The sequence below is a fragment of the Cygnus atratus genome, chromosome 26 (assembly GCF_013377495.2).
Source record: "Cygnus atratus isolate AKBS03 ecotype Queensland, Australia chromosome 26, CAtr_DNAZoo_HiC_assembly, whole genome shotgun sequence".
Classification (NCBI taxonomy): Eukaryota; Metazoa; Chordata; class Aves; order Anseriformes; family Anatidae; genus Cygnus; species Cygnus atratus.
The window spans coordinates 2,069,908-2,084,620 of NC_066387.1; the positions used below are offsets into that span (position 1 = coordinate 2,069,908).

At 44.3% G+C, this 14,713-nt stretch overlaps 1 protein-coding gene across 1 annotated transcript in view; it reads right to left on the reverse strand.

The window, feature by feature from the left end:
* Window positions 1-14,713, reverse strand: part of INSR (insulin receptor) — a 51,595-nt gene that overhangs the window by 29,373 nt on the left and 7,509 nt on the right. The window contains exon 2 of the mRNA XM_035567709.2: window positions 12,935-13,486. Within this exon, the coding sequence (XP_035423602.1) occupies window positions 12,935-13,486 (552 nt within the window). The remainder of the gene's footprint in view (window positions 1-12,934; window positions 13,487-14,713) is intronic.

Genomic DNA, 14,713 nt, shown 5'->3' on the forward strand with positions numbered 1-14,713 from the left:
GGCCGCTCCGAGGGGAAAGGGCTTTGCTCTGCGCCAGGAGAGGCTGAGTGCTGGAGGCAGCAGCAGGGACAGGCTCGGCGCCTGGAGCAGCCGCTCGCAGCAGCCAGCGCCCTGCCCTGCCGGGGATGGAAGCACAGCAGTTACACCCCCGGGGAGCAGCCAGCACGCAGATGGAGCTGCCAAAGGGCTAACGCAGATCCTTCTGGGGCAGACAATTCCCAATTGCTGCTTCTTGGTGAGCGCACAGACCTGTCAGACAGAGCTGCAGATGCCTGCGCTCGCTACCCAGGCACAGCAGCCACATTTCTAACACCAGAGGACCTCTCTGGTCGCTTGCTCTGGACTCCTGTTTATTGCCAACAGATCCAACAAGAATCAGCTTCCACTTGCCTGATCAATTTCAGAAAGTTATCTGGTCCTGATTTAAGTGATTTCAGTGACAAGAAGCTGACCACAAGCTTTTGCTTTAACTGTTTGAGAGAATGAGCAGCACTGGACACGAGCTTTGTTCCTAGCCTGATTTTCTCCACTTCAACTTCCAAGCTGAAGGCCCTATTATCAGATTTATTCCCCACATACATACATCCAAAACCAAATATTGTAAAGCATTTTTCCACTAATAGGTTTCATAGTTTTCACTGGACCTACGGCTATTTTTTTTTTTTTTAAAATCATATTTGAACTGTGGAAAAGGAAAAACCAGCAGCATCTCATTCCTGGGAATCTTGGTATCAAACACACAGATTATATGCACCCATGTAATGTTCTTTCACCTACTGTAGTCATTTTGGCCACATCAACTCCTGTACACTACTCTACACACCCCTCTCCCTCTGCCCAAAGCTGTAAGTATGCTCTCTGCAGTTTATTTCTAGGTATAAGAATTTACTTAGCACTGAAATAGATACTGGTTGCTTGCAGCCCCAGAGCCAAGCAGTTGAGACCTCTCTCTGAAATATATTTTTATTTACTACTTGCCCTTGTCATCTTCAGTGTACCAGTAATGCCTACTTCCAAATAATTCAGTGTAAAATAATATGCAGCCCCACACCAGCTATCCAGCTCAGCTCTATCCAGACACACATCCACTCAATGACTTCTCATTGCAAGCGTTCCCTGCAGTTTTCGATCTACAGGATACACACCCTGCCACATCACTCTGCTTCTCTAATCAAAGTCCCAAAAGAAACACAATAAAAGCGACAAAATGTCAGACAAATACAAACTTAAGGAAGAACAAAAGGCTATAGATTGGTACAAGAAAAACTATATTGCACAAGCCTACCTTAGAAGCCTTTACTCTATTTCTACTTATAAATTATGCAAGGGAAAGTTGTAATCTGAAGGAATTTAATCCCAAACTAGTTGTGCCACCCCAACAGAGACAGGGGAACAGTGGGGGAACTACATCTTCTGCAGTTGCATCGAACCTGGGGGAGATCCTGGATTCTCAATCTTTCTTCCACAATTGTAACCAGCTCCAACCTTGAAAATTCTGTTTTATTCCATACCTTTGACATTGAAAGTTCTTAAAATAAGGCTGACCATCGCTGAAGTCACTTTGTTCAGTAACGAGGAAGCATGTTAGTAGCACAAGTCTCATTATCAGCCAGCTCAACTGTGCTGAGCACAGGGAGAAACAAGATCTGCCCGCACAACATGAGCCGTGCAGGCGTGTGCCACCACTGCTAAAAAGCTGCAGCTTCGGGGATGTTTATCTGCACGGCAGTGGCAATACAATCTGATCACCGGTTACCGTCAGCACTGTCCATTTCAGAGCAATTAAGACCATTCAGAGCCGATCTGGTTGATACCCTCAGTGTTGAGCCTTGACACCTGCCGATCCCTAAATGGGGTAATTACTGCAGGGGGAAAAAAACATGGAAATAATCCTACAATGGATAGAGTGCTCTGAAAAAGCACTATACAAGCTAGTTTTGTCTCTCAGGACGACAACAAGGGACTCTCCTGCACAAAACCTGAAGCCCTATCAGTTTCTCCAGAGACAAAGAGTCTTCTTCTCAAGCTAAGCAGGGACGGTTTCAAATCGCAGCACGGAGCAGCCATCCTTGCAAGCAATCTTCAACTGGAATGGAGCCGAAGAACTTTTCGAGATGCCACCCAGCCCATCCACCTGTCCAAGGGCAGATCAAATGCTTTACCTATGACATTGCTGACAGCTGTTTGTCTAAAATGTTCTTAAAGATCTCCAGATAAATTTTGCCTCGAGGCGCTTCCTGCATTCCCTGTCTTTATTTTTTATTTATTTTTTGAGCTTTATTGAAGCCTCACTCGTCAGCAGGTCCGTGCAATTGGCTCCATTTTACAGACAAACACTGAGGCCCGGACAGGGGAAGCGAATTGCACAGAACCACCCAAACGGCCAACAACAGCGCCGAGATGAGACCGGCAGTGTCAAAGTCCACCTCCAGCGCACGATCCTCTGCAAAACACTTGGTGCAAAGCGAGCACTTGATGGTTTATTGCTCAGTCCTGTTCGCTCCCCTGTGGTATCAAAGCAAGGCTCGTGTTTGAAACCGTGCCACTTCAAATTAGGCTTTGGGTGGGTGAACGTGTTGCTGTAATGGATAGTCACCGGCGAATCTGAGCACGGAGAGACCTAAAGCTTGTTTAAAAACACAATCTGGAGTTTTTTTGTTATCGCAGAATTGAGCATGTGGAAAAACAACATGCTTTTCCCCACGCTGATCAACGAGAACCGAGCTGCAGCTCCTCCTTCTCCTGCGGAGCCACTCAGACCCGGGGACGTTTTTCTCATCGCCCCCACCAAATCCACAGGCTCGCAGGGGAGCGTTTCATATTCCTCAAAACAAAAACTGATGCTTGATAAAGGCATCTCATTCTAATAGGTTTATTGGATAGTTTTGTATCTAGCCACAGAAATGTGATCTCTAAGCACCGAAAGAGCAGCCAAACACCATACAAATTATTTAAACAGCACAGAGATAACGTTATTGTAGCGTGGAAGAGAAGCCTAAGGAAACGGTGATCCATACATGACATTTCTCTTCTCTCACGGGCTTTTGCTAATTTAACAGCTGTAGAAACCTGCCAATGAGGTGAAGAAGTTGTTTCAGATAAATCACCCGTTTCCACATAACTGCTTTTTCATTAAGTCTTCCAGCACGACAGCTACTGCACATTAGGCTTTCAGTTCTGGCAGAAACACAGACTGTGCACAGATCCGCCAAGTCTAAAATCCACAGAACTGAACGAACAGAGAAACAGTTTACTGAGCTTTAAAGACTTCATTTCTAATACAGCTTTAAAACAAAAGCCTTATTCCTTTAAGCCACGTTAAGGCTCCACCAGGCGAGACGCTCAGACATCACACTGAGGAGCTCCATTTCCTCTCTGGCTTTCGGGAGCTTTTATGGGGTACTTACGAGGGAACTCTTGGACTCATTTATCCCGAGCCGAAGCTGTGTAAACACATCCAGCGCAATCAGCCTTATTTCAGAAAGATGACATTCAGAAAAAATTGAAGACCAGGAAAAATAAATCCTATTTGTTTTTATTAAGTCATTGCCTTTATGTTTTCATTATCCATAGACTACGATTGATTGTTTTTGTGGAATAGATAGGAAGCATTTGTCTGATACTCAAATTTTAATGAATAGCTTTATTGCTTATCAAATATTAAAATCCTTGCACTGTTGTGACACAACATGGATGCCTAACAAAATTTAAAAAGGTAACAGAAAAATGCTTGGTTACCACATCTCTGTTGTCCTTGTTATCCTGTGATGTCTGCTGACTTGCACATGCCTTATTCTTAGGAAACCCAACACCCTGCTAGAGCTTCCTACATGATTGTAAGATTTTCCAACTGTGTCTTTAATGGTGCAACAGGGTCCAGGCCCACCTTTGAGTGCGAGCATTCCTTACATACATTCTTGATTGCAGAAAGCTGGCATTACGAGACAGTTCTAGCGTGATGTCTGGTTACTGTGCAAGAGATTTCCAGATGCTCCAGATTCAGTGCAGTAACTGCAGCTTCATTTTCTGCCACAGGTTCCTTAGTAAAATCTAAGTTACTATTTAAACTATTTTGGAATAAACACCTCAGAAGCCCATGGCATCTCACTCGCGTTATCAAAAGAGCCAAGCTCAGCACCTCTCCCGCAGGCACCAAATGACCCTTACCTCCAACACGCACTGTCAGACCTGGCCCTCTTCACCCTGCATCAATTGGGAAAAATCAACCAGCACATAGGCAGCCCCATTTCACAGGGCACAAACTGCCCTGTAATTCTGCCACACGGGAACGTCGCCGTTCAGTACTGAACTCTCCTCTTGCCAGGGAAGGCCCCTCTGAAACGCCGCGTAGAGCTCACCTTCCCCATCACCATGCACGTGGCTCCTTCGTGGTGATTGCTGACACAACAATTAAGCCTTGAATTGCAATAGTACCGTTTGCTGTTAATATAACTAAACTCACGCAGCTACCATACCAGAGAAGATACCAAAAACCAAGTAGGAATTGACTATACAACTCCAAACCATGCCCGCTCCCTTGCCCTGTAAACCTTTTCTTGCTTAAAATCCTACAGCCCAGCAGCCTTTATTCTGACTAACAAATGGAGACCGACCTCCTCCCTCCCTGCCCCAGACAATCCGCTTTTCAAAAAGCACTAAATGAGAACGAGGAGCTTGCTACCTACACTCCCTTAACTCTTGTGCAGTGACTTAAAAGCCATTGGTGTGTCCCTGTAACCTGAGCTCACGCGTAGCTCATCGAGTCGGGGCCCTGAAATTGCAGCGTGGCCACATCCCAGCAGCAACAGCAACTCGGTGGGAGTCCCAGGTGACCAGCAATAGGATTTGCACATCTCCAGAAGCCTTCACATTATACAGGAAACAAATAATTGGAGCCGTTCTATGACCAGATCAATGCAATTTCCCTTCCTCAACTAAAAAGATCTTAGAAACCTTACAACCTCCATCACATAGATTCATCAGACCGACCTTGCTAAATACCTGTCACCCTCATTACATTTGCATATGAACAAGGCTTATAAAAGTTAGGAGCTCAACCCTCCGGCACCTGCCAGTGCTTCAGCACTTACAGCCTGGTAGCTGATGTCTGGGAAGGCTGAAAATGCCTGATTTACAATTACAATGGAGCAGTATTTCTTGACATCCTTGAAAAAGGGCACCTCTAACCTGATACGCAAGATCAAAATCACATTTTTTTTTTTTAGAGCTCTGAAGTGATGCCAGAGAAACCAGGTACACCCCAAGTCCTTTAAAAAGAAGTACAACAAGAAAATGAATCTCAGCATTCTGCCAAACGCTGTTCTAACTGGGCTTTCTTTCCATCTCTTTCCTGGGAGATCCTGCAGAACACCCTCACCCTCAGAGCCTCCAACCTCTCGAGATGCTCCAGAGGCAGCCTCTCGTCAGGGCCGTACCTGAGCACGTTCACCAGAGAAGGAATTCACCCAGGGTGCTGAGCCAGAGGCTCCTTGTTCATACAGAGCATTGCATCGCCCAGTCCTGGTCCTCCTCCTCTACAGCGATTCTGGCCGTATTTTGGAGAAGAGAGAGGGAAATTCCACGTCAGAAAATTTTCTGGACGCGAACAGGTGCCAAGCGCACTGCACTGCTGTTTCAGTTCATTTCAATACAGATTCACAGGGAAGCCAGACTCAAACGAAAACATTACGCTCGCTCAGCCAACATTTGAGCGCTCCGCAGAGCCAAAGTTAATTCTCTGTTTGTTTGAAATGTCCCAAGCCAAAATAAAAGCAACGCCGCCGACTCTCCGACAACGCCAGCCCAGCCGGCACAGCGCCCCCCGGTCCCCTCACCTAAACACGTCCAGATAAAGGTTATGAATGCACGCAGCTGCAATCCCCAGCATTTATTTCAGTGACCGAGCCCCGAAGCGCTGCTTCGTGTGCTTACGCAAGGCCAGCCGCAAACTTTGGATCAAAGCAGCGACCGAAATAACTGCAGGCACGCCGCGAGCAGCTCAGCCCCGCTGCCAGGCGAGCGCAGCCTGTGCCCCCCCCAGCTTCCCGCTACCCAACCTATTTTTTTTTTCCCCTTCCCAGCTAACCAGCAGCCCTAATTAAGGAGCATAAACATCCCAGCAAGTTCATTCACGTCCCTCCAATAGGAACTCGCACACAATTATAGGATATAATTGGGAAGCGTGATCATTGAACTTTTCACCAGCTATTGTTAGAGACAGAGAAGGGTGAGCGCCGCTTCCTCAGGACGCAGACAGTTATTCGCTGCATCTGTCATTAATCAGAGGTCCTGAAGCCACCAACCTTTCAGCTAGAAATAATCTTTGCACTGGTCACACCTGGGATTATTTTTTTTCGGAGGGGTGTATGTGCAGTGTGTGTGGGTTAAACACAAGGTGCATTTACAGTGGCCATCCCTGTCAAATACAGCTCCTGATAGAGAAAGATGTTGCAGAGAGCTTTGCCAAGTGACATATTTCAGTTGGTCTTCTTGCACACACTGAATATACGTCTTTGTAGGGACTCGAGCGGTTCACAATCCTTCCTACAAGAAGGCCTTTCATCATACAATGTAAGAACGCCGTAAAAATCACACACATCTTGAATTTACTCTGCTCTATTTGCCAAAATCTGGGAAGAGGCATCAGAATTGTATTTCATTTAGAATACTTTTACTCTTCATTTACATTTTTAAGATTTAAAATAAAGAGTCATTGCTCTGCGTTTATTAAGAGGGGTGAGCAGAGGGAAGCGTACAGGATATACAAAGCAGCCAATTCCTTATCTCAGCTTACCACACCAGAGCACCCCAGCAGTCACTAGGATTTGCTCTGAATTAAACAATCTCCTCCTCCCCAGGCAAACACATCACGCTGGGTGAACCATTTGCAGCGCTCCCATTCATGCATCACTAACACCAGTTAACCTCGTTGCTCAGGTTTGTTTTTTTTAATCATTCTCTGACTTCCTGCCTCTACATCCATGCCCAGACAACAGCATTTTCCGACAAACGCGTCTGCCAAGTGTAGTCAGCCTTCTATATTTTGTCTAACAAGGGCTAATGCAGGTTCCCTTGTTTAAGGAATCTGTTCCTGAAGTAGGAAAAATAAGTATTCTAGCTGAAGTACCCTTGGCATGCCAGCCCTGGAAATGGCAAGCAGTTGACATTGGGTTGCCACTGAAGCCTGAGCAGCAATCCCAACTCAGAGCATCTCCCAGCAGAGTCAGCGCTGAGCCCCTGCATGTTAAACTCCTCCACAGCCCGGACAGCGGTTTACAGCAAGAGGTCTGGGGAAGGCATGAAGGAAGAAAGAATTAAAATCGCAGCTCAGACCAAACAAGATAAATGTTTCTCCCATTTTGTGGGCACAATACCTCATTCTCCTTTTCAGCTGATCAAGCACATTTGCCTGGGCAAGACCTCGATACAGAAATTGTTACCTTAACTTTGGAGCAAATTCTCTGTATTTACTGCTATTAATGGTTGGGTGAGGTGGGAATTAGTCCTCATCGAAATGCTCTGAAGACAGAAGGGATCAAACCGTGGCTTCTGTCTGACGTGCTGGTTGTGGATAAGGGGGAGAAAGAAAACCATTAATCCCTGCATTTAAGTGAAGGTTCAGCAGTGAGGAAGCCCAAGAAAGACCAACATGGGGGGACTACAGGAGATGCGTACATAGGGACTTAATAGCACGTTGAAATGTTAAGTATTGAAACCCTCCAGTCTTGTGTCACCCCTGGTCAGTGTGCTGTTAAAGACAAAAGCCAAAGTAGGGTCTTCTTCACAGCACCAAGTTCTGCTCGTTATTTTAAGTAGGTAGTATACTCTTAAATAGCCATTGGTGTGGACTCTTTCACCCCTTCTCCCCAATTCCACAGTCTGTATCATACCACCAAGCTTAATAAGCTGAAGTGAATTAGTTTAGGATGTCTAGCCGTTTGCAAGCATCACAATAGCCCCGACCACAAGCGCTACACGCACTCAATAAAGCTGTCGCTTGGCAAGGTTCGGAACGGACGCCCCAGTGAGATTATCGGGTGTCAACTTCCATCTGGCATTTGTCAGAGCTGGGAAGAAAAAAAAGGCAGGTCTTATCAGATCTCCAAATAAAAAGAGCACTTCCACTTCATGTGGTAGCAACTGGAAAAATTTCTTTGTGTTTGAAGCTTTAAAAATATCTTGCCCTTGAGGTTGGCTAAGTCTGTGCAGTGCTTCGAGACCCCTTTCCCATACAAAGGTAATAAAGCTAAGCTTATGGTTACCGAAATTCCCAGCACATAAAAATTACAGGAAGCTGTTGCTAAGTAGTATTTCTACCTAAGTAAACATCACAAAATGTTTCCCACACACACCTCTGAACTTTATTATTCAAATCTGCCTTGAAGATGTTCGTAGTTGCAGAATTTCTTCTGGCACCAGTCTCTTTAAAAGCTGTTTCACAGCAGTTGAAAAACACTTCAGGCTGAGCAACGTTTTTCTGAGTGCTTTGTTGTGTTGTTTGTACTAGGAAACAAAGCAAGCTACTAAAGTAACTCTTCAGATCCTTACCTGTCCCCTACCTGTCCCATTATTTTGCCTGGACAGGTCACAGGAAAAGGAAAGAGATTCGGCTGTAACTCCAGTCTCCAGACCTGCTTACACACCATAAAAAAATCCAGCCAAGCATCATTATTTTCATTCAGTGCCTTTCTTTAGCAGCTCCTTTACATGCCAATTACTCCAGACTGTTATCACTACCTGCTCTATTTTATCCTCTTCAACTGGCTCAAATGGTTTTATTTACCTTCCTCTTCCTTTTAATGAGGTTAATATTTTGCAACAAATTTGTGATTACATTGATTGAGAGAGATAACTTTTGTTTTTAATCACATAAAGCAAGATAATAGTTTGAAGAAAGTCTACGTACAAACCTGAAATGGCCCACGCTCTTAGTAACTCAAATTCCTAGTAGCAAGAAGTCCCAAGACCACAAAGATAAAAGAATCCTGCAAAGGTTTCATTCGGGATGAACAGGAGAACTTGAATTTCACCACTCTCTCTAAGGAACAGAGCTCGTACTTCAGATATTTGTCCTTATATTCCAGGAATGCGGCCCTTAGGTAGTCACCAAGGGACTGGCTGATATTACAGATTGCTTTCCTGTTAATTTTTATTTGGCCATTCCATTTTTCCTTCCTATTACCTTAATCTACCTCTAGATGACCCAATACGCAAGTTAAAGGCTGAATTACTTTTATAATGAGACTGTCGAAAACATCAGACTGCTTCGAATTACGTATGGACAGGGAAGACTGACTGCAGAGAGAATTGGCAGGAAATCCTATTTCACAGGGAATTGTTCCTTCCGCAAGTGGAGTGACAGACATATAGCATTTTTATTACATTAAAAAAAATAAATCACGTGGAAAAAAATGCAAAATATGAAAATCATGTTTGGCACATCTAAACTGAGGTCTAGGACGTGGCATTTCCAGCATTTTTGTTGTCTGAATTCTTCAGCAAAGGCGCTCTCTGCATGAACATGCTGCACCGAACTAAGAACTACATTTTTATGGCAATGAAAATAACTGTATGTATATATAAAAAAAAGCCTTATAAAAACGTGGGCTGAAAAGGTACAAAACCTCCAGAATAGGCACAGCCCTTGGCTGCCATAAAGAGCACAAGGCTAGACCCAAATTCCAAACAGACTACATATTTCTCTCCCTTCTGACCCAAAATACAACATGAGTTGGCCTTAACTGAACTGACTTGCTTCTCACACCAAGACAAGTGATTTCGAAAAAAGGAAAGGAAAGCTTTCAGGAAACACATCCTGACCAATCTCGATCTATGGTATATCCACCTACACGTCTTCGTACTCGGACAGAGATTCCTCAGTATCACAAGTTTGCCGTTTCAAAGCGCGTGGCTGCCCACAAATCATTTCAGTTCCTCCCGACCGGCTTCATGCACAACCTTAGCTCTAAGGTCTGTAAGAAGATCTTCACTTTGTTGTCTTCAACACGTTATCACCAACTGAAAAAAAATTCTGGGCTGGAGTTAGAGCTGCAAGTATGATTCAGAGCCTTGGAAGTGTGCCTTTGAGATAATTACACGCTGTAACTGAAAGTTAGTTTTGGAGTCAACTGGGATATCTGTGCTGATTAAAAGACAGAAATACCAAAGGCGCATGCTCGGCGTGAGATGTGGTGGGGATGGCACCCAAGTGGCACACAGCAGGCACAGGAGGGCCAGGGACCGGTGTGGAAGGGACGGGGGACACCAGGGGACCCCATCTGGTCCAGACCGTTCCCACCTCCCTCCCATCGCATGCAGCTTCTGCACGGTGCCGTCCTTCATGCACGTCCTCGTGAGGTTCCTGCTCATCTCCCACGTTTCTCCAGCAAGACTCAAAGGCTGGCACAGCAGACTTAGCGGGCTGGCAAAGCTTGCCAGCTTGGGACCTTTCCCTGTTGAACTGACACACATTCTGTAGCATCAAAACAATCGGTAGTCAAGTATTCCTGAAATATGTTTTTCTGGCAGACAAAACAGCGAAGTATCCCGACCCACAGTCTCAGGGCAGAACTATCTAGCAGGGCTATCAGCCTTCGGTGTTTAGACCTCAACAACTTCCCATCCGGAGAAGAAAAATAGGAAACAACAAAACAGGAGGTTTTATGATAAGTTCTGTGAGCAATGTGTGAACACAAACATCAAAAACCTGCATTAAAACAAACAAAACCAAACTTCCCCCGAGAAAATTACACTGAAACTTCTGCATTTCATCCCACCACTGAGAAAAAACAAGGCAGCTAAAAAAGAAGAGTGGAAAATACTTAAAAACCCAAATGATGTGAGACTTCAGCACGCTCAACGAGACAGCATTAGCTGCAGAAGATTCCCGGATAAGCTGCATGAACGCGGACGGAAAGACTTCCTGACATTAATACCCTCAGTGCTGGGTCTTACTCTGAGCTCTTCAGGCAAAGGAAAGCCAAAGTACAATTCACACAAGCTTATAATAATCTTGACAAAACAATTACACATGCTAAGGATACGTTAGGGCTGGCAAAAGAACAGAGAAGGCAGCGATTCCACTAACAGATACATGAAATAAATGCCCCAGTCTCTACCATAGCTACTAGAGTGCATGTGTACTGGAAGTCTAAAGACAGACAAAAAAAAGAAGTCTAACACATCTAAAAGACTACCAAAGAACAGTTAAGTAACTTCTGAGGTATATAGGCAGATGTCACCAGGCACAATGTACTACAGATATCATCTCGTTGAGAACACCAGCTACCAACGAAAGCACAAAAGTTAGCATTCAAAACAAAGCTAAGTAGGAGTAAGTGCTTTTGAAAATGCACATCAGTTACAGCCCAAGTATACAGGAGCACGGCTTCTCTACATTTTCTCAAAGGAACACAGAAAACCAGATGGAGAATTTGTAGAGAATTTCTTCTGAAATCATTTCCAAATTCAAATTTCAAATTCAAATCAAACAGATTTATGAGGTTGGTTTCTTTTGGTACCTAAGTGCATGATAACATACAGTATCCTCCAATAAATTCAGCTGAATTTGTGTGAGAAGCTGAGGAGCTGAGACTTCTGCCCCTAAGGTAAAATATTGCCTATTTCCATGAAACCAGTAGGAATGTAGTCACATAAAGGAGAGAAACCATACATTCCAGTCTGCTGTAGCGCAGCCCCAGAAGATTCACAGGAATGAGGGACATTATGAATGGTCTAGCCACAGAAAAAGTTTCAGTTAGGTCTTTAACCCCATGAAATAGTAGAAAACGTAAAACAGGAACGCATAAGAAACCAGGTTTCAGTGCTGATAATAACTGTATACCAAAAGAGGTTAGAAACTAAAGTGCTTTATAACTTCAGTTTTCATTTAAAAAAAGAAACACACATACACTCCTGCATGTTCTCGCTCATACCCTGTTATTCCGGCAATAAAAAATAACCACTTTCTTTAAAAGGAAACTGGACAATTTGGGGTGAGGAGTAGCAGAGGGGAAACCACATTAATTTCATTAGCGTATGCATACTGCTAGGAATTCCTTCTCAAATTTGGCACTTAGCACTCAGAGTTGCCCTTTAAAGCTTGGCAAGAAATGCTCTCCAGCCCGCAAGTTTCCTAATTTCGTCTTAGGACACACTGCTTCATTTGGATGCACTACCTCCAAGACAGACAGCTCTGAATGTGTCAGTTTTACCTCAATTCACTTTGCTCCCCGTCAGTCAGACTTAACATAAATCAAAGCAAATATATAATTAAAACTAAACTTCAGGTCGGCTCCATGTTTGGAAAAAACAAATCTCTATGAAATTAAAAGCAACCCTCATACAGTTTCAGACCTGGAGTTCAGGGGTTAGGACAGCAGCTGCCTTTCTGAACACACCTCTCTCTCTCTGAACCAAAACCCAAGCCTGAAAGTGCGATTCTTTGTCCCTCCCCAGTACTCCTGCAATGGGCAGGCTCTGCCCAGGTCCTCTCTTTTTCCCTTTCTTCCACTCTGATTTGGCTTCCAGCTTCTCACTGTGTGCAAATATTGCTCACTCATCCACCTATCTTGCACCTTTTTATGACCGGATGGTTTCAGTAAAAATATAATTGCACTCTTCCGGAGTCAAGTTTATTCCTGAAAGACCTTTCCCGCTGCTTTGTTTCCGTCTTTTAATCAATCTGGATTTTTAATCCCATAGCCAAGCCCCAAAAGTACTAATACCACTAACTAGTATACAAGATAACAGCTATACTCACAGCAAACTAAACCTGGGAGCTCTAGGGGGTCCCTGACTTCCTAGAGAAATGAAACACAGCATTTTTGGGCACTTTATTCACATAGGCGATTAACAGCTGATGTCTCAGCTCAGGCAGATCTGAGAGGTTAAACCCAACAGCGAAAGCACACCACTCACCGCCCTGCAGACCCACCTCTCTGGCAGCGGTCGTGGGTCCAGCAGCGCTCGATGAAAATGCCGTTGATCACGGTGGGTGGGCAGTTGCTTTTCCCTTTCACAGTGCCCGGACACACATCTCCACACTCTTCTTTGTCGTCCTTGTTGGCTACGATGTAGTTGTCTTCTACAGAATCCAAAATCCTCGACCAGTCGATAGTGGACAAGTAACATAATTCGTTGTTCTTCTCGATCCGCACAGCGCCTCGAGTAATGTTCATCAGGTTGTAGAGGCCAATCTCCTTCAGGTGAACCATCTCAAAAATGACGAGCGCGTAGTTAAAAAACAGATGGGTTCCTCGAATCACAGTGAGGTTGGGGAAGAGTCCCTTTAAGCTCTCCAGGCCGTACACACGAAAAAGCAGCAAGTAGTCTGTAATCATAGTCAGTTTGGGAAAGCTGAGCTCGCGGAAATCTTCAGGCTTGGTTTTAAACATAAGCAATATTTGCAAGTGGCCCTCGATCACAGTGCAGTTCTCAAGCATGTTCAGCCGGGTCAGATTGTTGCGAATGTCCATGCTTCTGCAAACTGGAAGGCAAAGAACAACGCCATTTATTTATTTTTAAAAAGACAGCTTTCCAAATACACCCATTTTTCCAACCATGCCATAATATATCACTCCATTAAGAATACACAGCTAGGTCTTTTTCAATAAAGCACGCTTCGAGTGTTAAGAAATATACTGTTGGGAACACTCCCTGGTATAGGATTACAAAATATGAACTGAAAGAGTATTTCATAATTTTTTTCTGCCATCTTGAGCTGCTGGATATTACCCCTATCACGATGGAGTGGCAACAGCAGCCCGCAGACGTCATTCAGCGTTTACAGAGTAAGAGGTGTCTATGCAACAGAGTCTGTTTTCTTTAGATAGTTGCCAGCGACACACCTACCTCATCCCAGATTGTGCAATTAATGCCACTGGATTAGAGGGAGTAATTTAGAATGGTTGCAGGGAGGGGAAGATAGGAAAAGAATAATGGGGAGGAAATGGCAGTGCTCTGGAAGAGAAGGGAAAAAACTGGAAATACACACGGAAGATGCAGCCTAGGCTCTCGCCCAGACTTTGCTGACACGAGTAATTTACTACACCAGTCATCTGTGCCCCAAGCATTCTTTTCAGATTAGGTGTTTTGTTGTTGGGTTGTGTTTTTTTGTTGTTATTTTCCAAAGGTTGCAAATCTCCCTGCCTTGACTACCTGGACGGCTCGTTTAGCAGAACCAGTAACCCAAAGAAGTGGCAGAGCAAACAACGATACGAAGCCTAGGTTAGAAGGGAAACAGAATAACACGAATCCAGGCAGCAGCAAAAGTCAGGACAGAAGGAAAAAAGTCTGAATGGAGAAAATGTTAATTCTAATTACAGGTAAAGAAATCTAGAGCACCGTGTCCATGCAACACAATGAAAACCCCAGCGATAACCCTTTAAAAAAACAAATTTCATAAAAGATACAGCCAGCCCTAAACACTCTGGGAGAATGTCAGAGGAAACGGAAGCCTGTCTGGTGATACAAGCGTGCAAGATGACCACTTCCACCTGCCCAGGTGCAAATATTTATTTAATTTTAAGACTGCACCCACTTTAGGAGTCCTCTTTTGACTACAGAAGAGACTTGCCCCCGCACACACACACTCCCCTTGAGAGTTAAAAGCACAGCACATTTACTTTTCTTTGTCACTGCATATAAAATTAAACTTCAAGAACACACTCAGCAATAATCAGGGCTTACAGAATTAATGTATGCCCAGATGTTT